At 50.9% G+C, this 22883-nt stretch overlaps 5 protein-coding genes across 5 annotated transcripts; 3 read left to right on the forward strand and 2 right to left on the reverse strand.

Annotated features, from left to right (window-relative positions):
* Positions 1 to 656: 656 nt before the first annotated feature.
* Positions 657 to 4048, forward strand: GMORB2_1198 (isoleucyl-tRNA synthetase; the record flags this gene model as incomplete). The annotated part of the gene is made up of 4 exons (XM_035463180.1): positions 657 to 731; positions 796 to 1149; positions 1209 to 2910; positions 2964 to 4048. The coding sequence occupies 4 exons, from the start codon at positions 657 to 659 to the stop codon at positions 4046 to 4048; spliced, it is 3216 nt and encodes a 1071-aa protein (XP_035324604.1).
* A 164-nt stretch (positions 4049 to 4212) lies between these two features.
* GMORB2_1199 (uncharacterized protein) lies at positions 4213 to 4527 on the reverse strand (the record flags this gene model as incomplete). Its single annotated transcript, XM_035463181.1, has 3 exons — positions 4213 to 4233; positions 4300 to 4395; positions 4462 to 4527. 3 exons carry the CDS (start codon positions 4525 to 4527, stop codon positions 4213 to 4215), a joined length of 183 nt encoding a protein of 60 aa, XP_035324605.1.
* A 610-nt stretch (positions 4528 to 5137) lies between these two features.
* Positions 5138 to 14458, forward strand: GMORB2_1200 (RAVE protein 1 C terminal; the record flags this gene model as incomplete). The annotated part of the gene is made up of 9 exons (XM_035463182.1): positions 5138 to 5252; positions 5318 to 8500; positions 10063 to 10202; positions 10273 to 10461; positions 10530 to 13259; positions 13317 to 13563; positions 13626 to 13876; positions 13939 to 14167; positions 14238 to 14458. Coding segments are annotated over 9 exons (7305 nt in total), but the record flags the coding sequence as incomplete, so codon positions are not given.
* Positions 14459 to 14923: 465 nt separating this feature from the next.
* GMORB2_1201 (putative membrane protein, oligopeptide transporter (OPT) family) lies at positions 14924 to 17419 on the forward strand (the record flags this gene model as incomplete). Its single annotated transcript, XM_035463183.1, has 7 exons — positions 14924 to 15202; positions 15285 to 15406; positions 15470 to 16577; positions 16725 to 16870; positions 16927 to 17141; positions 17206 to 17318; positions 17411 to 17419. 7 exons carry the CDS (start codon positions 14924 to 14926, stop codon positions 17417 to 17419), a joined length of 1992 nt encoding a protein of 663 aa, XP_035324607.1.
* A 136-nt stretch (positions 17420 to 17555) lies between these two features.
* On the reverse strand, positions 17556 to 22876 carry GMORB2_1202 (intracellular protein transport protein USO1; the record flags this gene model as incomplete). The annotated part of the gene is made up of 8 exons (XM_035463184.1): positions 17556 to 18433; positions 18510 to 18626; positions 18696 to 19290; positions 19852 to 19923; positions 19979 to 20149; positions 20210 to 20549; positions 20604 to 21838; positions 21893 to 22876. 8 exons carry the CDS (start codon positions 22874 to 22876, stop codon positions 17556 to 17558), a joined length of 4392 nt encoding a protein of 1463 aa, XP_035324608.1.
* Between the last annotated feature and the right edge of the window lie 7 nt (positions 22877 to 22883).

The following is a 22883-nucleotide window of genomic DNA, read 5'->3' on the forward strand; positions in this document are numbered from 1 at the left end:
TCTCCCCGTTACAGGCGACTGACTACTCATGCGAATCGGCAAAATTAGTAGTCTGGTATGTAATATTGTATTCATCAATACCTTACAGGTACTCTCAAGGTTCCCCTATTGGTATGGCGATTATTTTTGAGCGTATGTAAAAGCCATATGGGTCTAATACACGTTGCCAGACAATAATTAGGTACCAGAGAGATATAAATCATCACATCTGCGCAAGGTTATGCTATAGCGCATGATTGTCAATTCAAGTGCGGCGGGGCTCTATTGCTACATTTTCTTTGCTACCCAGCGCTGGCTGTGTCGAATAGTATTAATTAGTATGCAAAATCGGGGGTTTGTATGAGCACCCCCACCTTGAGTCACCCACCCACTTCGAAAAAAAAAAGAACCCCTCCATCCATCATCAGTTCGTCCCACTTCAACGCAAAGTTTCTGGAGAAGGACCGCTGCGCATTAGCAACTATAGGAATCCCTCAGTCTCTAGAGGTTTCGGTGACGCGGGCCTTGAGGTTGTTTCTTGATGATCTGCGGCTTATTTGTCATTGTGAAAAGGACTTGAGGACCTGACTTGTGCCGACGCCCCTACCTCCCCCCACCACGCCCGCAGCGGCTGTATCCTCTTTACCTCTCTGGTCTGTCAGACCAACAACGGCATCATGTCGATCGATTTTTCGAAGGAAGAGGAGGCCATTATCCAGAAGTGGCGTGAGATCGACGCTTTCCGTCGCCAGGTTCGTGGTACCATGCCTTACTTCGCGCCATGTCCGCTCGTGATGCTGACCATGGAGTCAACAGGTGGAACTGTCGGACGGCCGCCCGCGCTACACCTTCTATGATGGCCCGCCCTTCGCCACGGGTTTGCCCCATTATGGTCATCTCCTGGCTTCAACTATCAAGGATATCATCCCCCGCTACTGGTCCATGAAGGGATTCCACGTTGAGCGTCGTTTTGGCTGGGATACCCATGGCCTCCCTATCGAGCACGAGATCGACAAGAAGCTCGGCATCTCTGGGAAGGAGGCTGTCCTAAAGCTCGGTATCGACAAGTACAACGAGGAGTGCCGCGCCATTGTCATGCGCTACTCCCAGGAATGGCGCCACACCGTTGAGCGTCTAGGTCGGTGGATCGACTTCGACGATGACTACAAGGTATGTAGGAGAGACAGAATGACATGGTGTTCTTTATTCAGGCTGACTCACATATACAGACCATGGACCCTACCTTCATGGAGTCTGAATGGTGGGCATTCAAACAGTTACACGAAAAGGGTCAGGTGTACCAAGGCCACCGGGTTATGCCTTATTCGACTGCCCTCACCACAGCGCTAAGCAACTTCGAGGCCAACCAGAACTACCAGGATGTCACAGACCCTGCCATTGTCATCGCGTTTCCTCTCGTCGATGACCCTGAGACCAACCTGCTTGCCTGGACCACTACACCTTGGACTCTACCTTCGCATCTCGGGCTTGCCGCTCACCCGGAGTTCGAGTACATCAAGATCAAGGATGAGAAGTCAGGAAAGAACTACATCATTCTGGAGAAGCTCCTGAGCACCCTGTACAAGGACCCCAAGAAGGCCAAATACACCGTCATTAAGAAAATTCGTGGCAAGGATATGCTCGGCTGGAAATACCAGCCTCCCTTTGACTACTTCTACGAGGAGTACAAGGATGTTGCGTTCAAGGTCCTCAATGCGACATACGTCACGGCCGACAGCGGTACCGGTATTGTCCACCAGGCTCCCGCCTTCGGTGAGGATGATTACAATGTCGCCGTCGCAGCTGGTATTGTCACCGAAAAACGCCCTCCGCCGGACCCCATCACCGATAACGGTTGCTTTACTTCCCGTATCCCTGATTTCCAGGGCATGTACGTCAAGGAGGCCGACAAGCACATCATCAAGCACCTTAAGGGGACTGGCCGTTTGGTCGTCGACTCGCAGCTCAAACACTCTTACCCCATGTGCCCCCGGTCCGACACCCCTCTTATCTATCGTACCGTTCCGTCTTGGTTCATCCGCATCCCCGACATCATTCCGGACATGCTCAAGAACATTGAGGGGACTCATTGGGTCCCCAGCTTTGTCAAGGAGCGCCGCTTCGCCAGCTGGATTTCAAACGCCCGCGACTGGAACGTTGGAAGGAACCGATACTGGGGTACTCCCATCCCTCTCTGGGTCAGCGATGATATGGAGGAACGCGTTTGCGTCGGTAGCGCCGAGGAGCTTCGCCAGCTAAGCGGCTATGAGGGTGAGATCAAGGATCTCCACCGCGACAAGATTGACCACATCACCATTCCCAGCAAGCAAGGCAAGGGTGTCTTGCGCCGTATCGAAGAGGTATTTGACTGCTGGTTCGAGTCGGGAAGCATGCCTTTCGCTAGCCAGCACTACCCATTTGAAAATGTTGACAAGTTCAATGCCTCTTTCCCTGGCGACTTCATCGCCGAAGGCCTGGATCAGACCCGAGGATGGTTCTACACCCTCCTGGTCCTGGGTGTTCATCTCTTCGGAAAATCACCCTTCAAGAACTGTGTCGTCAACGGCATCGTTCTGGCAGAGGATGGAAAGAAGATGTCCAAGCGACTCAAGAACTACCCCGACCCCACTCTGATCATGGACAAATACGGCTCGGATGCACTGCGTCTGTACTTGATCAACTCACCAGTTGTCCGAGCTGAGCCCCTGAGGTTCAAGGAGCCCGGTGTTAAAGAAGTTGTCCAGAAGGTCCTCCTCCCGTTGTGGAACAGCTACAAGTTCTTCGAGGGACAGGTTGCCCTGCTAAAGAAGACTGAGGAGGTTGATTACATGTTTGATCCCGATATGGAATCAAGTAACACCAATGTCATGGACCGTTGGATCCTAGCAAGCTGTCAGAGTCTTCTAGAGTTTGTGAACGAGGAGATGAAGTGTAAGCCCTAATTTTGCTACAGTTGTCATGTATCGCACTGACATTATTTCCAGATTACCGCCTCTACACTGTCGTTCCTAGGCTACTGAGCCTTATCGACAACACGACCAACTGGTACATTCGATTCAACAGAAGACGTCTAAAGGGCGAGAACGGTCTCGAGGACACCAAGCACGCACTCAATTCTCTTTTCGAAGTCCTCTTCACCCTGTGCCGAGGACTTGCCCCCTTCACGCCCTTTATCACGGACAATATCTACCAGAGGCTTTTGCCCCACATTCCCCAGAAGCTCCAGCAGGAAGACGCTCGCAGCGTTCACTTTCTGCCATTCCCTGAGGTCCGCAAGGAGCTCTTTGATGCCGCAGTCGAGCGCAGGGTTGGTCGCATGCAGAAGGTTATTGAGCTTGCCCGAGTTTCCCGCGAGCGCCGCACCATTGGTCTGAAAACGCCGCTCAAGACCCTTATCATCATCCACCGTGATCAGCAGTACCTTGATGACGTCAAGTCCCTGGAAAACTACATTTGTGAGGAGCTCAACGTCCGCGACCTGGTCTTGACTTCTGATGAGGCCAAGTACAACGTCGAGTACAGCGTCATCGCCGATTGGCCTGTCCTAGGCAAGAAGCTGAAAAAGGACATGGCCAAGGTCAAGAAGGGCCTGCCCCTGTTGACTAGCGAGCAAGTGCAGGGCTACGTGCGCGACAAATTTATCCTGGTCGATGGCATCCGCCTTGAGGAGGAAGACCTGGTCGTGCGCCGCGGTGTGAAGGAAGATGAGACGTCCAAGAACCTCGAGTCCAACACGGACAGTGATGTTCTCACCATCCTCGACGCCGAGCTCCATCCTGAGCTTGCCCAGGAGGGTCTCGCGCGTGAGGTCATCAACCGTGTACAGCGTCTGCGAAAGAAGGCTGGTCTGCAGCCTACCGATGACATCAAGATGGAGTATCGGATGGTCAAGGACCCTGATAATGTCGGCCTGGAAGGTGTCTTCTCATCACAGGCTTCCGTCTTTGAGAAGGCGCTCCGACGACCGCTTGACAAGCAGGAGAGTGAGGACGCCAGTGCAGGGCTCATTGCGGAGGAGGAACAAGAGATCCAGCAGGCCGTCTTCTCACTCCGCCTGCTCAAGCTCTAGTGTTGGGAGGATAATGATAATATACTATTATGCCTGAATCGCGATCCCAAAAGCAAGTGAAATATCTGGAAAAGAAAAAAAGAAGAAAAGAAACTTGAGGAAAACAACGGGATACGGTATTGGAAATTTTTAGAAATAAATAGCTAAAATTAGGATCTTCTGTCTCATGATTTCTTGGAGGCCATCTGATATTAGAGAGTCAGCAGGCAAGCAACATGGCACAGTGAATTAATGGATGTGCATGAACATACAATGTAGCAGTCCTTGAGTCTCAAAAACTCTTTGGCGCATTTATCCTTGTGTACAGAGTTGTAGTCTGCCACTATACACTTTCCATATACAGCCGCCTGGGTAATGGTGTGTGAGCTCAATCGGCACCCGGTCGGTTACTTGAAATGGTGTCAGTAACTCACCTCAACGGAGCATTTTGACGTGGCCGCTGCGAACTTTTGAATTGGGCGGGTCGCTGGTCGTGTCATGATGCGTGAGACGCAACTGTAGTGGCTAGATAAAGTCCCAATGTGATGAATGATGTAAAGTCTAACTTCATACCCTTAATCATTTGTCAAGGTAAGACAGCAAAGCAATATGGGAAAAGGTCAGCGACTAATAGCTGCAGTATTGAGTTAATGAAAAATATGCAAGTAAAAGGGCTGGAATGAGTAGTGCCAGCCTCCCCACTTTACGCGCCGCCGCCGTCGCGCGCCATTCATTGTGCATTGTGTCGACGCGCGACGACCGTTGACTGGTGGAGACACCGCTCTCGAATTCGTTGGCCAGCCAGGTCTGATTGTCGATTATTCATTTGCTTCCTTTTCCCATACATCGATGAGCGGGTGCAGGTATATGAGGCGTCAAATCCTCACAGGTATCTACCCTCTGCGTCTTAAGGTCTCTAACGCTGGAAACAACGTTCTCGAAAAACGCAGATAGCTCTCTCCCCTGCCGAGCCGCCGGCTGTCCTCGTCGCCGCCGTCACAAGCTTCCTTGTCCGTCGATTATGGGTCAATAACAGATTGACGCCTCCAGTACGACGCCATCCCCGCCCAATATATCGATCTTCTTTGGCTAACATTATACGCTTCAGTGGCATACCTATACAATGTTGCCCGACCTAACACCTCGGCTCCCCCCTCGGAAGATGGTCAGATCAGCGTGACGAGCTGGCCTCGGTCGGTCCACGACCCTTACTACTCCAACGAAGGTAGCAAGCACGATGCCCTCCGGGAATACCGACGTCGACTAACAAACCCCCTTTTTCTCTCACAGACATTGGAGTTCTTCATGCTATCGTCACCGCTGCCCAGGAGCAAATCGAAGCGACACCCGAACCGAAACCACTACCGGTCGCCGCATTGTTCAAAGCCTACGATGAGATCCTCCCCCAGTATGGAATCGATCCCGACTCCGACCAGCACCTTTCTGCGCTTGTCTTCCGCATAGGCGGCGAAGTCAGCGGCGGTACCCTCACCCAAAAGTTTCAGGCCATCTTGTCCCGTATGGGCATTGTCCTGGAGTTCGACGAAAATACAACAGCTTCCATCGAGCACTCTCCCTCCCTAGATCAGAGCGCTTCTCCCTCGACCCGCTCACTATCTCCCCCTCCACAATCACTAAAAACCAATGTATTTGCGAACAAGAAGCCAGGATCGATACCACGGATACGTGGCCCAGCTACGAAATCTCCTCAGGGGTCTGAGAATTGGCCCGGCTTTCAAGAACACGATGCAGCCCTGTTTCGCTCTAGTCCTGGCCCTCAAAAGATTCTCGAGTTTGCGCAACGTGCAACTCTTTCATCAGTCATGAATCGATGGCGCAATGCTGCTAGACAGGCCCAAAGAGGCCGGAGCAACGCCTCTCTGGCAACACCAACAAGGAGATCCACCCAAGCGGCGCCAGACCCTAGGCCACAGCTTCCAAGGGAAGATGAGGCTGAAGATTTTGCGGATGTGAAAAGTCACGATGTCCGGAATTCCCAGCCCAAGCATGAAGCAGTAGCCGCTGTCGGTCAGATTGATGACAACCAAGGGCCTGTGCCCCGACCTTCCTTGGTATCTTCTGTGGGCCAGTGGCGCATCTCGGTACCAAACCAGGAGATACCCGATATACCAAAGGGTATCCCAAGCCATGAACAGCCCGATGACAGCTCGATGCACCCTCCCGAAGTTCACGATAGCCCTCCTCGTCCACGTCCAGCTCTCATTTCCCGCTCGGAAGCCCCCCTTGCACCCATAGAAATCGACAAGCATCGCTCTCCTGAAGCTCCAAAGGCTGCATCTTCGACTCCAGGAAATACAACTTCCTCAATTACACCACAGAGACAACCTTCGCCCGACAACAACAACAACAACAACAACAACAACAACAACAGCAACTCGGCCCAACAAGACGCATTAAAGGCAATGGAAGAGCGTCTAATGATGCGAGCTACGCGAGCCCGGGAGATCTATATTGCCAGCCAAGTGTTTAACCACTGGGCGGACAAGACGGCCCGTCGGCTGGAGAGGGAAGCAGTCGCGAGGCGACACATGATACGCTTTCGCTGCTTTAGGGGCTGGGGAAACATCCCTAGCACCCGTGCTCCGGTTGTGGACAATCTAAGGGTAGCCACTGCAGCGCAAAAGCTGAAGCGCGCCGTAGCAGAAAACGAAGCGCAGCTTCGGTTAGTTGCCTCGGCAGCATCGCAGGCCTATCACCTCAAGTTGGTGCAGAAGGCGCTCAACAGGTGGACTTGCCATATTCTGGAGCAGTTTTCCCAGCAAAAAGCTGCAGATCAGAATCGAAGGAAGACTTGGTCAAAATGGCTAATGCGTGCTTACGATGGCGCTGAAGTCATGTCGACCGTAGAATTCCATCGAAGACAAGCCAACGAAACGAAGGTTCTGATCCGATGGCTTGCACAAGCTGAAAGAGGTGCCAGTCGTCAGTCCGCAGCATCGGAAATTGGTTCCTCCCACCAATGCTTCAGATGCCTTGGAAACTGGTGGAATGAGGCCGAGGCCAATCGCAAAGCCCAGGCATATCAACAGTACTGTCTGATGCTGCGAGCCGACTATTATTTCGATATATGGAATCTCCAGGCAAGAGCCGATGCATTCAAATGGAGGTGCCAATATCAGTCAGTGTCACGCGTGGTTAATTATTGGGCTGAGCAGTCGCAAATACATAACCAGGCCCAAGCTAAAGCGCAGAGGATATTTGAATACGACACCAAGATCCGATCCTTACACTATTTGGAGCATCCGGGTCAGAACTTGATGGACCTTCAAACCCTTGAAGATCGAGCCTGCCTATATATTCGCTCAACGCGTCTCTTAGCCATCTTTGACAAGACGATTACGCGGCGAAAATCTGAAGAGAAGGAAGCACTCAAACGCTACCTGATGATGCGGTACCAGCAGGTCTCCAGGGAAAAAAGAAAGCGGAATTTCTTCGCTGCCCTTGATCATTGGAAAGAAGCTGCAGCTCTAGGTCAACAACTGTCGTCGACAGCAGAGACTTTTAGGGCAGGGCAGGAGTACGCTTGTTTAGCCGCTTCAGCAGATGCCTGGAGCTCCAAGGCACTTGGTTCACAGAAGAAGCACTACAAAGCGCAGCTCTACCATGCCCAGTCTTGGTTAGGCGTGTGGAATGCTGTCTCTGTTGATAATGAGGAACGAACTATAAATGTGCAGTCTCTATGGGCGGCCAGAAAGCATCGCCAATACCAAAAGGTGTGGTCAATTTCCACGCTACAGCGAAATTCCCAGCTCCATATGGCATCAGCTTTAAGTCAGAGGCATGATCGAGACAAGTGCAGCAGGGTGTTTCAGAATTGGAAGCAGCGTTCGAATAAGGGTAAGAACGTCACTTTTGAGCCGTTTGAGGCCCAGTCATCTCGTCCGACCCGTTTCGGTTCATCAAGTATTCTACGAAACAACTGGAGGGCTTCGTCAGCAAGACGCCCTCCTTTCAGTCGAAGGGAGGATACCCCTATACCAGGACCGATCGACACACCAACTCGCTGGACGGGAAAACTATTTCCCATGGGCAGTGTCATGTCGGCAGGGCCAATGCCGGCAGTCGAGGAAGCCGAAGAAGACCAAAGGACACCTTTAAGCATCGTGGGCGGCGATGCACTCTCGCCCACAAGGTCAAAGGTGGCTCGAGGTCGGCCAACCCTGCCATCGACTACACCTAGGGCACCCGTCCCGGCTCACTTGGAACGTGTATTCCGACCACGGCCTTCACAACTTTATACCTTTTCCCAGGATAGGTCAGGTACACCAAGAAACCATCAGCAGAACCAGTCCAGCAGGCCTTTGGCAAGGAACGCAGAATCTACGGCCCAGTCTGCGGGCATCGGGCAAGGTAACGAGCACGCCAACACAGTTCGCAATCTATCGAGGTCGGTTACTGTCGACAGGACGAGGACAGGTATAAACTTGCCCGATCCCTCCTTCACAAGTCCGGGTAAGAACCGGACGGTCGGGTGGCAGCCTCAGGGACAGTACCCCAACTCCCAGCGAACCTTATTTAAATCTTCTACAGAGAGAGTGGCCAAATCATAGAAACGCACCCGATACATACGCGGAGCCACCAGGTGCACTGTCGCAATCAACGAGAGATATACGCGCCAATTCAAGGGATCGGACCCCGTCAAAGCGTGTGGGCGAGAGGTAATATCACAGGATTTCGAGTATCAAGATATTTGCATAACTTGTGGCGTTTGGAAACAGCAAAAAGGGATGTTAAATAGCACAGTGGTTTCTTGGACTTGATACCCTCTTATGATTTCTTTTCTTTTTGGAATTAGCTCGGCGTTGTTGGCCTGTTTGGGAAAGATCAGAGGGCGCGGAAGAGATATCGGCACATTTTATTCAGTAATATATATATATACTACTTAGTAATAAGCCACAATCATGCAAAAAGAGGCCATCCCCTACAAGGACTAACAACACTACTCAATGTGCCAAACTATGTCTTCTCTTTTCTTTTGACTACTCACCGCAATACCCGTCATTATCTCATGGTGTGGCGACGTACAGGTATCATCAGGTGGCTGCACTTCGAAGTGGACGTGGTGATCTACACCAAACTTACCCAGAGAGGCCGCCCAAGGACAAGTAGTAGCACGGCCCAGGAGCTTTGGGTGCGTCACGAGTCGCGTCATATTGAATGCGCATGTGGCATCCTCTCTACCATCAGTTCCAGCGTAAGTGTGTGTACGCTGCTCAGGGGTATGTTTTTAGACGCCAGAGGCAACAAGTTTCTGCATTCTCTTTAGGCCCCCTGTAGCTATCCGGACCGGATGGCATCAGAAGCGACGTACTTAAACCCTATTCATCCTAGCTGAAATCCCTAAACACCTAACCTACCATTTGAATGTAAGTCAGAAGTGCTTTGTTCTCATGATGCTATTCAACTACATCTTGATATTGTCATAGTAAATCATCACATAGCTCAAGTAAGTGGGACTCGACCATAAAACCGTCGAGTCCCGCACTACTACAAAAAATGAAAGACGAGAATATTGACACCACATAACACCTGCCCTACCCTTTAGATGTAAGTCAGAAGTGTTTGTAGTGTCTGTTCTCATAAAGACATTAAGTTATTCGACTACATCCTGATACCTTTTTCTAATTGACAATCTCGCCGCTCCGCTTACACGGTCTTGCTTATGTGTCGATCCTAACGTCTATACCGTCAGACTCGACACCGTCCTTGTCAAAACACCACCCAGGGATAGCTCTGCTTCCCGCCCACTATAACGGCGGGAAAGTATGACGGGAGGTTTATGTTAAGAATAGCTCTAGACATGTTCGCAAGAGAAAGAGTATTTTAGGGATAACGGCTTGGGTATATCGTCTCCTCTTAAGGTGGAGTAGTTCATCATCTAGATTACCGCACGTGACCGAAATTCGGATGAATTAGAAGCTGCGCCCATGGCAGCGTCACACACATTCCACCCACCCAAGTTCTTGGCTCGCTGGTCACGCCAACCCCTAGTAATTCTTAAGTCATATTACCAGACCCTCTCACTTTGAACTGTGGATTCTGGCGATGTGCTCAAGTCCTCAAACTCGGTAGTATGAGCGCCGTCCTGCCGGGCAAGCCGCAATCCAGGCTCCAGGGTCTGGCGACAGGGTGCTGGGACACCAGGCATATCATTGTGAGCTTGGCCCTTGCCTTGTCTCCCTCTTGTTCTGGAGACTGCAGCTAACAGCTAGCTCATTCTATAGATATACATTACCGGAAATGCACTCACCATTCTTAGGGACCCGCGCACCATTATCCAAACCATCTACGACGACGACGAGACATCTTTAGAGGCCGTTGCCTTTGACGAAAGCACTGGCAAGATCGCATGCTGCACATCGACACAAATCCGAGTATACAAACCGTTGGGATTACAGGAGAGTACTCTCAAGGTTAGAAGCACGCGCAGGCAGCACGGTAGAGTAGCCCAGAGAGAAGAAGATGCTGACTAGCAAGACAGTGGGCGCTCGAACTGGCCTTTAACGTCCCGCATACAACCCCCGATACACCATGCACTCTTTCCTGGGGAAGCTCAGAGGAGCTCCTACTTGGTACAGACTGGCTTTCACTATATGCTACTAGAGGTGAAGCTGCCTGCTTGTGGGAGCGGGAGCTTCCGAGTCCCGTCAAGTCGGCTTCGCTATCTTACGATTCGGCCTACATCGTGTCACTTGGCTACCATGATCGACTCCCCAAGGTCTGGCGGCGACTCGCATACGGTGCAGATGAAGTCCGATTTGATATGGCATACCTCCGACATCCCAGCATCGTCAGCTCCGCTCGGTGGCGCAAGCCATATCACGTCGAGCAGGCGGTCGAAAACGTCCTATACACGCTCTGCACTGACGCCGCTGTTCGCATTTGGACACCTACAGAGACTCCCGATGGTCAGCATTGGCGCCGCTGGGGCCGCGTCGACGTCGGAGCTTCTATACATAATGGCCAATCCGAAGCGCACGATGTTCAGCTGGCCTTTATGATCGACTCCCGAGACTTTATACCATCTGTTGAGAGAGCTGTCCAAGACCGCATGACGGATGACTCTGTGGTGGACGATGTTGCCCTAGAGCATCTTGTGGCCGTTGCTCGAAAGAATCCCGAAATCTGCATTGCCGTCGACAGTTACGGTTTACTTTCGGCTTGGGCTTTCGAGAATCTAAGTAGCAGCACGTCCGATTCACCGGGAATATTTCAAATCGCTCAAATAAGATCGCGCCAGCTGGAGTCCTTGAGTGGTTTCCTTTCATTGAGGAACCTGCCTCATGTTGAGATACAAACATACTGTGACAAGTCCACTGGGCGACTCAACATTCTCCTACACTCTTTCGATGGCAGGATCGGCGTCTTCACAGCCAATATTGCCGATCTCCTCGATCCTACGACCAATGACAAGCGTCTATCCCTGGAAACCATTTGGTCGGGTCACTCAGCCTCCATCAAAAAGATGGTGCGAAACTTTTCAGGGAGGGCCGTTGTCTCGAGAACCAGAGATGGAGAGAACATCGTTTGGAACCACACGCGGTCAAAGTCGAACGGATCCAGCCCAACCCTGTCACGCAGGTGCATCGTACCCGGAACAAAGAATGTTCATCGGATCTCTGTCATTCGAAAAGGCCGCTTTGTGGTATTCCTCCAAGAGGACTCTGTGACATTATGGGATTGTCGGTCCGAAACAGCGACATCTCTAGGAGAGTGTCCATATGAGACCTCAGGAAAACCCCTTTGTCTGATCCTCCTTCCACGACCAAATGTGAAAGACTACACCACTGCACATATCGCTATGGTCACGTCCGAAGGGTGCGGTATCGTGTGGGAGGTCAAGCTACCCCCGTATTATGACTATCCTATATCCACCTCGGGAGCGGGCATCAAGGAATTCTGCCACCTAGAGCTGAAAGGAGTTGAAGACCTGGCCTATGTTCTCCCAGTAGACCCTGCCGGTGGTGCCCCAGTTGTCCATGGACCACTCGATCTCTTCGCTCGAGACGTAGCAATTTCATACACGCACAGCGGCCGCGTTGACTTTTGGACAGTTCGCGTGGATCTTGAACGACGTCATGTACAGTGGCTGTCGACGTCATCCACTGAGACTGGATTCCCCGACCCAGCATTAGCCAGTGGCAGTATGTTGAAAAAGGCGGCGTTGGTCAATTCGACTAGATCTCGGCTTACTATATGGGACATCGGGGGCGCGCGTCTTGAATTCGACGAGGATTATGACACACATAATGTTATCCAGGATCTCGATTGGACATCAACACCTGACTCCCAGTCTATCTTGGCTGTCGGCTTCCAGTACAAAGTGGTACTTCTCTCGCAGATGCGCTTCGACTACCTCAACAAGGGCCCTGCCTGGGCACCCATCCGTTCCATCGAGATCCGCGATCTCACGCCGCATCCGATTGGAGATTCCACGTGGCTCAGTGACGGCCATCTAGTCATTGGCGCTGGAAACCAAATGTTTGTTCATGACCGGAGCGCCGATGGCACGGATCAGCTCATTGCCAATACCCGCTTACCCCACAACAAGGATGGCACATGGGACTTGTTTGAGGCTGTTTCGCGGTTCAATGGCCCTCTCCCGGTGTTCCATCCTCAGTTTGTCAGCCAGTGCATCTTGTCCGGGAAGCACACTCTTGTTCGACGAGTTTTGATTGCGCTGTACAGGACTCTGAAGTACCACATTGCAGGAGAGTACCTGGATGATTACCTCGGCCTTGATGTCCAAGAGTTCTACAATGGGGCGGGGCAAACTAGCCGTGCGCGCGACAGATCTAACGGAGCATACTTCAATGGCAACTTCGACGGCGACGAAGAGGAAGAGACATTCACTGAGGAGATTGCTGTTGCAATAAACGAAAAACTGACCAAGATCAGTATCCCGCAGCTCTCTGGCCACGAACAAATACAGCTTGCTGACATTATAGAGTGTGCGGCATTTGTGGAACGTCAGAGACGGTCAATGGATGAGAACGGGGCGCGCTTTATGCTGTTCGTTAGGCAGAACGCACTCCGCAAGAGGCACAACTCTGATCTGCATATATCTTGGAGGGAAATCAACTGGGCTTATCATTCCAACAGTCAAGACATCCTGACGGATTTCGTATCCCGCCAGAATCACGGAAGTATGCTCTGGGAGCATGCACGTGAGAGTGGCATCTTCATGTGGCTCTCCGATACCAATGCAGTGGTAAGTAAAAGGAATCCGGACTATATCTTTGTTTCACAGAGGGCTGACAAGCTACAGAGGGCACAATTTGAGATCATCGCTCGAAATGAGTATACCAAGAGCGAGGACAAGAGCCCGGTAGACTGCAGTCTGTTCTACTTAGCTTTGCGGAAGAAAGCTGTTCTGCAGGGTCTTTGGCGAATGGCCGCGTGGAACAAAGAGCAGGCTGCCACCCAGAAGCTCTTAGCCAACAACTTCGATGACCCCAAATGGACGAAGACAGCCTTGAAAAACGCATACGCCCTACTAGGCAAGCGGCGATTTGGTGAGGACCCTTGCAATTCACACATTAGCAAGCAAGTAGTGACTAACGAGATTCTGGAATAGCATACGCGGCGGCCTTTTTCCTTCTTGGCAACAATCTCGAAGGAGCCGTTGATATCTGCTTGCATCAGATGAAGGACATGCAGCTCGGTGTTGCCGTTGCGCGTGTGTACGAGGGTGATGATGGCCCTGTTCTGCGAAAGGTCCTTCAGGAGACAATATTGCCTCAGGCAGCTCAGGAAGGTAATCGCTGGCTCGCATCATGGGTTTTCTGGATGTTAGGCCGAAAGGATATGGCTGTCAGGGCACTTGTCGTAAGGATCCTTTGCCCAATAGTGCTGATATGTTTCGATACTTACTTACCGTGACAACACAGACTCCGGTTTATACCCTCATCGAGACGCCAAATTCTCTTGATCTCACGTCGCGCCTGTTCCTCACAGATGACCCAGCCTTGGTCGTTCTATACTCTCAGCTTCGACAACAAACACTCTCGACGTTGAGGGGTGCATCCAAGGTGACACCAAAGGCTGAATGGGAGTTTGTTCTGCATAGCGCCAAGCTCTATGACCGCATGGGCTGTGACCTTCTTGGCCTGGATTTAGGTATGTTTTTCTCTGCCCTTGCTAACGAAAGTCATCTCGCCTCTACACAGCTCCGCTGACGGCCCTATAGTACGAAATTGGGAGTTCCAGAAGCCAGCCGCGACAGGCTTCGGAGGCGAGCCAAACCCACTGACGCTTCTGCAACGCAGGAGCTCTCTGGTTGTAGATGATAGGCCGGCGGACTTACGCAAGTCCAATGCATGGGGTGTGGAGTCGGAGAAGCCAAAGGCCACACCGACTACATTTGAAGAGCCGGATGCTGGGTCTTTACTGGATAGCTTCGGATTCTAAGACCTGGAGGCGACGATGGATGTACATTCATATATATACAACTAAGGTTCTGGCTTGTATGGAGGTTGTAGACATGGACTAAGTACTAAACGGACTTCGGGACTTTACCATTGACAATACCGAGTGCAGCTCGCAGCTGTAACTCTAGAATCCAACCGCGTGATTAGGATCCATCTTTGGATTCTGTAATAATGTTGCATATAATATGATGTCTTCTTTTTCGTAGGTAGGATTGGCCATCAGGCTCTCAATTCGGCATTCGGTGTCTCCATTGCAATAGCCATTAGCATTGCTATGCATTAGTCATCTTCACCGTTCCCGATGACGAGCTCAGACTCTATTTCCTATCTCCGGTATCTCACAGCAGCAGTCATCCGTTAATAGACTTAGAGTCATCGCGGCACATTTGACTACAAAAGCAACAGCCAAATACCCGCCAGATTTTATCGCTCCCGGTGCACCAATATGGCTCCTCCCGTCCCTCCCGGACGCAGCTTTACTGTCCGCGGCGTAGTTGTGGGCCTCGCCGTCGGTACCGTCATCTGCGCCGCCAATGTTTACTTTGGCCTGCAGACGGGATGGGTATCTATCATGTCGATGCCAGCTAGCCTCATGGGATTTGGTGTCTTCAAGCTTCTGTCTCGCCACCTGAGCTTCCCTTTCAGCCCGATCGAGAACGTGCTTGTCCAGAGTGTCGCGTGTGGCATGGCCATCATGCCACTCGGTTGCGGCCTTGTCGGAGTCGTCAGTCCTTTCTCCTGTGCATTTTGTGCTTCTAAATAAATACCAGCTGTGCCTCTTTACTGACACTGGAGCTACAACGCAGGTTCCCGCCATGAGTTACCTCCTTACACCAAATGAGAGAGGTCCCATCAACCTCAGCATGTGGCAACTCATAATATGGTCCCTGGGACTCTGTTACTTCGGCGTTGTCTTTGCTGTGCCTTTGTGAGTCCCATTTACCATTTTAATACATACTTACTTCTGACAAAAACCTCCCCATTTCTCAAGGCGGTACCAGGTTATTATTCGGGAACGTCTTCGGTTTCCTAGTGGCTTCAGCACCGCTGTCCTCATCTCGATTCTCCATGGTAAGGGCCACCAGTCCCAAGATCAGCTTGACGCCGCTTCCGAGGGAACTTTTGCGAGTCTTGTCCCCAAAGATGATATTCTGCCGCCACCTCGCCCTGGAAACGGTGAACTAGCGGATGATAGCCCTGACGAGGAGTCTCAGCACAAGAGTCAAGATTGGGCAGCCAACATGCGTCTTCTTCTCTTTAGCTTTCTTGTTTCTGGCCTCTATACCCTCAGCACCTACTTTTTCCCCATACTACGCAATCTCCCTATCTTTGGGACCGTTGCCGCCCATACCTGGCTGTGGGCTCTCAACCCCAGCTTTGCCTATATCGGACAGGGTATCATCATGGGCGCAGAAACTACGCTGCACATGACTCTGGGGGCTGTGGTCGGTTGGGCCATTCTAGGCCCGCTAGCTAAGTCTAAGGGCTGGGCTCCTGGTCCAGTTGATGATTGGGAGACCGGGAGCAAGGGTTGGATTGTATGGATATCTCTCGCCATTATGCTTGTCGACGCTGTTGTGAGCCTGGCCTATGTTTCTCTGCATCCTCTTATCGGAAAGCAGACTGCCGAGCTGTTTGGCCGCCTGAAAGGCAAGGTCAAACACAGCGCTCTCGGTATGAGAATTGGCCTCGGTTCGTACGAGTATACGCCGCTTCAGAATTCGGACGAAGATCTTTCCTCGCAGAGAGGCTCCTTGGATGATGACCAATTGGCGCCTGATACGAAGGGTGATCTTGAAGTCGATGCGCCGCCGGAGCAGCGTGTTAGCAGAAGGGTGGTCTCAGTTGGGCTTGGTCTATCGATACTCTTTTGTATCGCAACGATCCATTTTGTCTTTGGAGACCTTGTCCCACTCTATGCTACTGTCATTTCTGTTTTCATGGCGCTTGTTCTGAGCATCATGGGGGTACGGGCACTTGGAGAGACTGATCTTAACCCTGTGTCAGGCATCAGCAAGCTTGCCCAGCTTTTCTTTGCTTTGATAATTCCGCAGTCTAATCAGTCCAGTGTTTTGATCAACCTCATAGCGGGTGCTGTTGTGAGTGCATATATTGCTTTCCTCTCACTTTGGAGACATTGATAATATTGTGCTAACCTACTCTTCTTCACCTAGTCCGAGGCAGTATGTTGTATTTATTCTCACAGACCTGGTCATACGATATAGACTAACGACAGATGGTAACAGGGGGCACTTCAGGCTGGTGATTTGATGCAGGACTTGAAAACTGGACACCTTCTCGGCGCAGCTCCGAAGGCACAGTTCTGGGGTCAGGTCATTGGTGCCACATTTGGTGCGGTTCTCAGCGCCTTCATCTACCGACTATACACGATGTAAGTATTGGAAGTTGTATGAGTCACATTCACCGCAATTACTGACGCATTTCCAGGGTTTATGAAATCCCCGGCGAACTTTTCCAGGTCCCCACTGCTTATGTGTGGATATTTACTGCCAGGCTTGTGACAGGAAAGGGCCTGCCTTATATGGTGAAAGAATGGGCGATTGGTGCCGCTGTTCTCTTTGCACTAACGACGTTGGTCCGCACTTTGTCTGTCGGCAAGCTATGGAGATCATGGATTCCTGGCGGGATTGCTGTCGCCGTTGGTAAGCCAAACCCACGAGGTAGTCGTGGATATACTACATACTTGTGTTAACCCTCCGCGTCTAGGCATGTACAATGTTCCCTCCTTTACGTTGGCACGAGTCATTGGAGGTGTCGCCTCGTGGTACTGGGTGAACATCTTGAAGCGTTCAAACACTCCCTTGATAATTCTTGCATCGGTATGTACTAATCATTCTTTGAACAAATATAGTCCTACCCGTCTAACATTTGTCCCAGGGCTTTATCTTAGGCGAAGGCTTCCTTAGTATAGGCTGTCTGATCTTGGAAGGCTTGAAAGTTCCACATTTCTGAACTATAAGCGAATAGCTAATTACCCTTCTGTCATTCCACGGCCGTGCGCCCTCTCTTGAAAGAGAAACATAGAACTATCGATTTTCCCTTTTCTTTTTCTCTCGTTATTTCATTTTCCAAGACCGAGTGTAGGGCGCTTGACCATTGACTGCCCATGTCATATCTACTGAGAGAGCTCTGGCATTTTCTTCGAGAACCGAGTACTTGATCTCACCGGAAAGTCGAGTGGACTTGGAGAGGCTCTTGAGTGAGTTGTGTGGCGGCATGAGAAGGAAGCCTTGCTTCCAGTGTGTCGGCGTAGTAAACGGACCAGTCGAGAAAGCCACATTACCCGGCTTCTTCTTGATCCACTCCTCTGCAGTCATCTCGGGCTCCGGCATGGCCGCATCGGACGACGTGGAAAAGTGGTTGTCAAACCAGACGAGGTATCCATCAAGTATGTCAATATCACGGTCCAAAGTTGACTCCCACTGGGCAGAGAAAGACAGCTCCTCCTTCGTGATTGTTCGGAGGTCCAGGAGCTTGAATGGGAAAGGCTTGCCACAGACAGTTTCCTTGGGTGCAACCTCAACACGTGCCTCGTCGTAGATTCCCTCCTGCATGGCTTTCATGTCAAAGCCATACACATCTCGCCAATACGCAATATGGTCAGAGACAAAATCAGGGTTGGCAACCGGGGCTACCCACATGGTGGCTGAGCTAGGCGCCATGATACCGTCAGACTTGAGATACTTATCTCGTGCATAGAGGACGCTGGGCAACATGGCCTCGTAGAGAAGGAAGTACCCCATCCACTCGCTGACAATGACATCGACCTTGTCAACCGGCAGCACTACGTCTTCGATAGCACCCTTAACGCAAGTAATCGTGTCCGAAAGGCCGTTGTTGAAGATGTTCTCCATGGCCTTTGTCATGATGTCGGACTTGTCAACGGCAATGACCCTCTTGGCACCAGCCTTAGCACAGAACATGCTCAGGATTCCTAATATCATTGGTTAGAGGTAATGGGTATTTCGAACGCAGAATATAAAAGAGTACTTAGTAGAGGTTAACCATACCCGTTCCACATCCGATATCCAAGACTACCTTGTCCTGGAACAGATGCTTGTTGCCATAGATAAAGTCGCGATAAGCGTCGGTTCGAACCGCATCTTTCAGCATCGTCTCGTGAATTTCTGAAAATAAATAAAGTCAGTCCTGTTTCCCAAAAAGCATCGCGAGGCTGAAAATAATGGCTACAGTACCGTGTGCCGCATACGATTCGAAATAGTAGTCCGAGTTGTCCTTCAACTCCGCCTTGGACGGCCTGACCTCAGTTTCATCGCCCCAACGGCGATCAAGGGTCTGCTCCACGGCCGAACGGTAGTTGGCAAATTGTGTGCGAACAGCCTCAAGTTCCTCCTCCAGTGCCTTTTTGTGAGCCAGGAGCTCCTTGGTCGAGGAGTCTACGAGAGCAGGGTCGGGGATATCTTTCCCATCATCGCCCTCCAGAATCTCGTCCAGATTGAAGAGCAGGGCGTCGTTTTCAAGAACAGGCTTCAGTAGCTCGTCATCCCGGATGTCCTCTTGTGAGATAGCTTCAGGCAGGTTTTGTCCTTGCTGCACGCATCGTCTAACAAAGTTGGCGAGCTTAATAGCACCGTAGAAGTCCAGATGTAGACGGCGAACAGTGTTTAAGAAATCAAAGCTGTGCTTGTCTTTGCAGTAAGCAAGCATTTCTGGCAATGTTGAAAAGGTGCGGTCGTCAAAGAACGACACAATAATTGATGGCTCCTCATCGGGCTCGGCATCAACCCAGTCGCTCTCATTGGAGCTCTCGGATGAGTTACTTGTAGGCACCTTTTCAACGTGACCGACCATTTCGAAGATGTGTACAAGGTGTACAAGGTGTAAACAATACCGCTGTTCCTGTTTTTTTTTTTTTATTGAATCTGTACCGTGATCTACTACTCCACATTGGTTTGTGCGTTACCTGATGAGTTTTGCGTTTGGGCGCTAAAAAATATCGTTGTATAGGGTGGTGGCTCAGAGTTCGGCTGCCCGCTCCACGGAGCTCAAAATTTCATCCGCCCCCCAACCACATGGCTACCCGGCGGGACAGAAATGTATTTTTTTAATGCATAACGTCTCGATATTTACTTTTTTTTTTTGTTTTGTTTGTCTACCTCCAGCATATACAATGCACGAATGACTCAGATGTATGTCTCACTTAGTCGACATCATCATCATCTCCACTGTCTTCATCGTCATCATCATCGTCATCTCCGTCTGAGACCGTTTCTCCAAGATCACGCAGGCGGGCCTGAAAATTAAGTCAGCATTCATATTCCTGAAGTTGCGATCGACTCTACGAGTACTTGCCTTGTACTTGGATACCTTCTCCTCGAGATCCCCAAATACCATAAGAAGGTCATCAAGCTCAGATTGCGTGGCTTCTTTTGCCTTTACGGCCTCGGCCTTCTCAGTCTCGGCCTACAATCATCCGATTAGTCTTAACCCCGGTTGCTGGTGAAAATTTTGAAAATACCTTTTTGGCCTTGACACCCATCTTATCCGTAGCCTTATGCGCTTCGTCCAACTCCTTTTCTAGCCCTTGGCACTTATCTTCTGCACCCTTGACTCTCTTGCTCTGTTCAGCCAAATCCCTTTCATGTGTTTCTCGGAGCGACTGCAACTCTTGCGTCTTCGACTTGTTTGCCTGAAACACATGTGATCAGTCAAAGTTGGAGAAAACTATAATTCGATGTATGGTGCTTACCTTGACTAGGTCAACTTCTAAGCGGCTTATTGTGGCCTTGAGGTCGGCAACTTCGGCCTCTGTCCTTCGACGGAGACGTTCAGCTTCCGCCTCAGCACCCTGCCGCGCCTGGGCCAACTGCTTTTCGCATTCAGCTTCCTTGGTGGCTAGCACTTTGCGCTGCTCTTCCTCCTTGGCAGTAAGCTGACCTCGCAATTGCTCAGCTTGCTTTTCAAAAGCAGTATTCCTTGCTGCCAATTGTCTCTGCAAGTCAGCCTCCTTGGCAGCAAATTGACCTCGCAATTGTTCAGTTTGCTTCTCGACGGCGGAGATCTTGGCAGATTGTTCGGCTTGGAGTTTCCTGTGCCATAGTTAGCAACTGGGTTTGTTATGCACTGTTCCGTGTATTACTAACCAGATCTCGGCTTCATGTTCCTTCTTCCGAGCCTCAATTGCCTCGTTGGCTTTAGCCAACTTAGCTGAAACATTCTGTTTCGTGCGGTTATGCTCTGCTTGTTCCTGGCTCAGTCGCTGCTCAAGAGAGGCCAGCTTCGTCCCTGACTCCACCAAGGCGTTCTCCTTTTCTTCGACCTGGCTGCGCAATGAATCCACAAGCTCCCTAGACACGCCCTTTTGCACGCCGTTGGTGATCACCGATATCTCAAGACCCGGTTCCCGATCTATGGCACGAGCTATGCGGCTGTAGTTGTCCTTAAAGAAGTTGACAAATACGGCATCAAAGAAGACGTCTGGAAGCGCACCGGATGCCGAAACATTAGCTTTCTGAGGTATGACCTCGAAATCCCTTATGAGGGGATTGCTGCGAAGAATCTTCAATCGGTCAAGGTACCGGTCGCGGTCCAGTCGCGATAGGAGAATGGAGTGTAATGTAGCACGCGGTATAGGCGAATCCTTTGTAGAAAACTCGTACGCAACTCCAAGGAGCATAGCACATAGTCCTCGGACAAGATCGCCGCCAGGAACCACAGGTTGAAGCACAGCATGGATGAGGCTTTGTACATTGCTTCCTTCGGTAAGGAAATCATTGACAGCGTCCATGTCTTCGAAAAGCCAGCCGAGAAGCAACATCAGGTAACCAACAAGGACCCTGGGGTCGTCATCCCTGCGTACCCCAGCAGCCAGGTGGGCCGCCAGAGTCTGAATGCCAGTAACAACTTCTTCCCCGTTCTCGGAATCGCCTTCTGTCAAGCCCGATGCTTTTTCTTTGGCTGTGGGGTTCTCAAAGAGAAGATGGAAAGCAATGACGGAAGCGAACCAGGATCTGTATGGATCATTGGGGGAGACGACGGCGGTAGGGTTGAGCAAGATAGTGAGAACATTCGTGGTCTCGTCTTTGCCCATTTGGTAGCCTTCTATCGCACGGCTGAGGAAGTGAGCTTTGATTTCCGTGTGATCGAAGAAGTAAGCCTTGAGACATTCGCAAGCAGCGAAACGCATGTCAAAAGCACTTGACTCCTGCACGCCCAAAGTCAAATCCAGTAAACCATCGATAACGTATATCTTGGCATGACCGTTTATCTGCCCGGGCTGATCAAGTGCGTCCTGGAGTGGCGCAGGTACCGTTTGCTGGGCAAATGTTTCTTGGAGGGTAGTATGGCCGCGGATCAAATCGCCGCTAGTTGCAAGTGCCTGTTTATGTCAGTTGCGAAATATCATAGGGCCAAAGAATCAGGGACTGCATACCTCGGCTCTGATTTGTGCGTCAACCTGGTGGCTGAAGGCCAACTGCAGAACACTGTAAGAGACACCTTGCTGCAGAAACGCACTTTGGTTCTGCTTAGTTCCAACGGAACCGGGAGTCAAGAAGAGGCGAACGACAGCAAGGAAAGCGTAGACATTACGGTTCCGCTGTACAAGGGCCCAGTCTGCAATCTCTAGTTCGTCACTCTGAGTCCGCAGCAGCAGCTCCAGCAAATGAGCGAGTCGTTTAATGCATCCCGACTCCCTGAACAGAGATTGATTGGTTGAATTGCGACGCAGCAGGTTGGCAAGAAGAATAAAACAGTCCTCAACTGCTCTCCCTCCCTCAGAAAGAGACCCGTCGACATCCACAATGTTGAGAATTCTCTCAAAAGCATTTTCAAATGCCACAAGCTTCTGAATATCGATAGATGTGATAGTTAGGAACGTCAACAAGGTGACTGCCTCGTTGCGAACAGCGTCTCTATTGTCATCGAGCACAGAGACAAGGCGTGATATCCCTAGAGGTGCAGTGAATATGCTTTCTTCAGCACGTTCTGCGCGGGCTGAAAGGATAGCCACGAGCAGTTGTAGAGAGTAGAGGCGCCCGTAGAGATCATTCGAATCAATAAACCCTAGAAGCAAGATGATATTCTCCTGGTGCTGCGTAAACTCGTCCGCTAACCAAAGGGCGATTTCATCTGATGCCTCAGGACTATCTTCGTTGGGACTAAACAGCATCAGGAGAGTCTCGAGGACTACTTTGACCGTGTCGACATCTTCGCCATCCTTATTCAAGCTCCCTATGAGGCTTCTCAGTGCCCCTGACGCTACAGAAGCCGGATAATCCTTTGCAAAGCTTCGTAGCCCCAGTATAGCAGCACGACGATCTTCAAGGAGGGTTGCTGAGCTTAGGCGACTGCTCAATGTGGTAATAGTCTCGCTAACAGACTGCTTCGGCGGCGCGGAGGATATAGTTGAGAACATGGTGATT

The sequence above is a fragment of the Geosmithia morbida genome, assembly GCF_012550715.1.
Source record: "Geosmithia morbida isolate 1262 chromosome Unknown scaffold_1, whole genome shotgun sequence".
NCBI classification, from domain to species: domain Eukaryota; kingdom Fungi; phylum Ascomycota; class Sordariomycetes; order Hypocreales; family Bionectriaceae; genus Geosmithia; species Geosmithia morbida.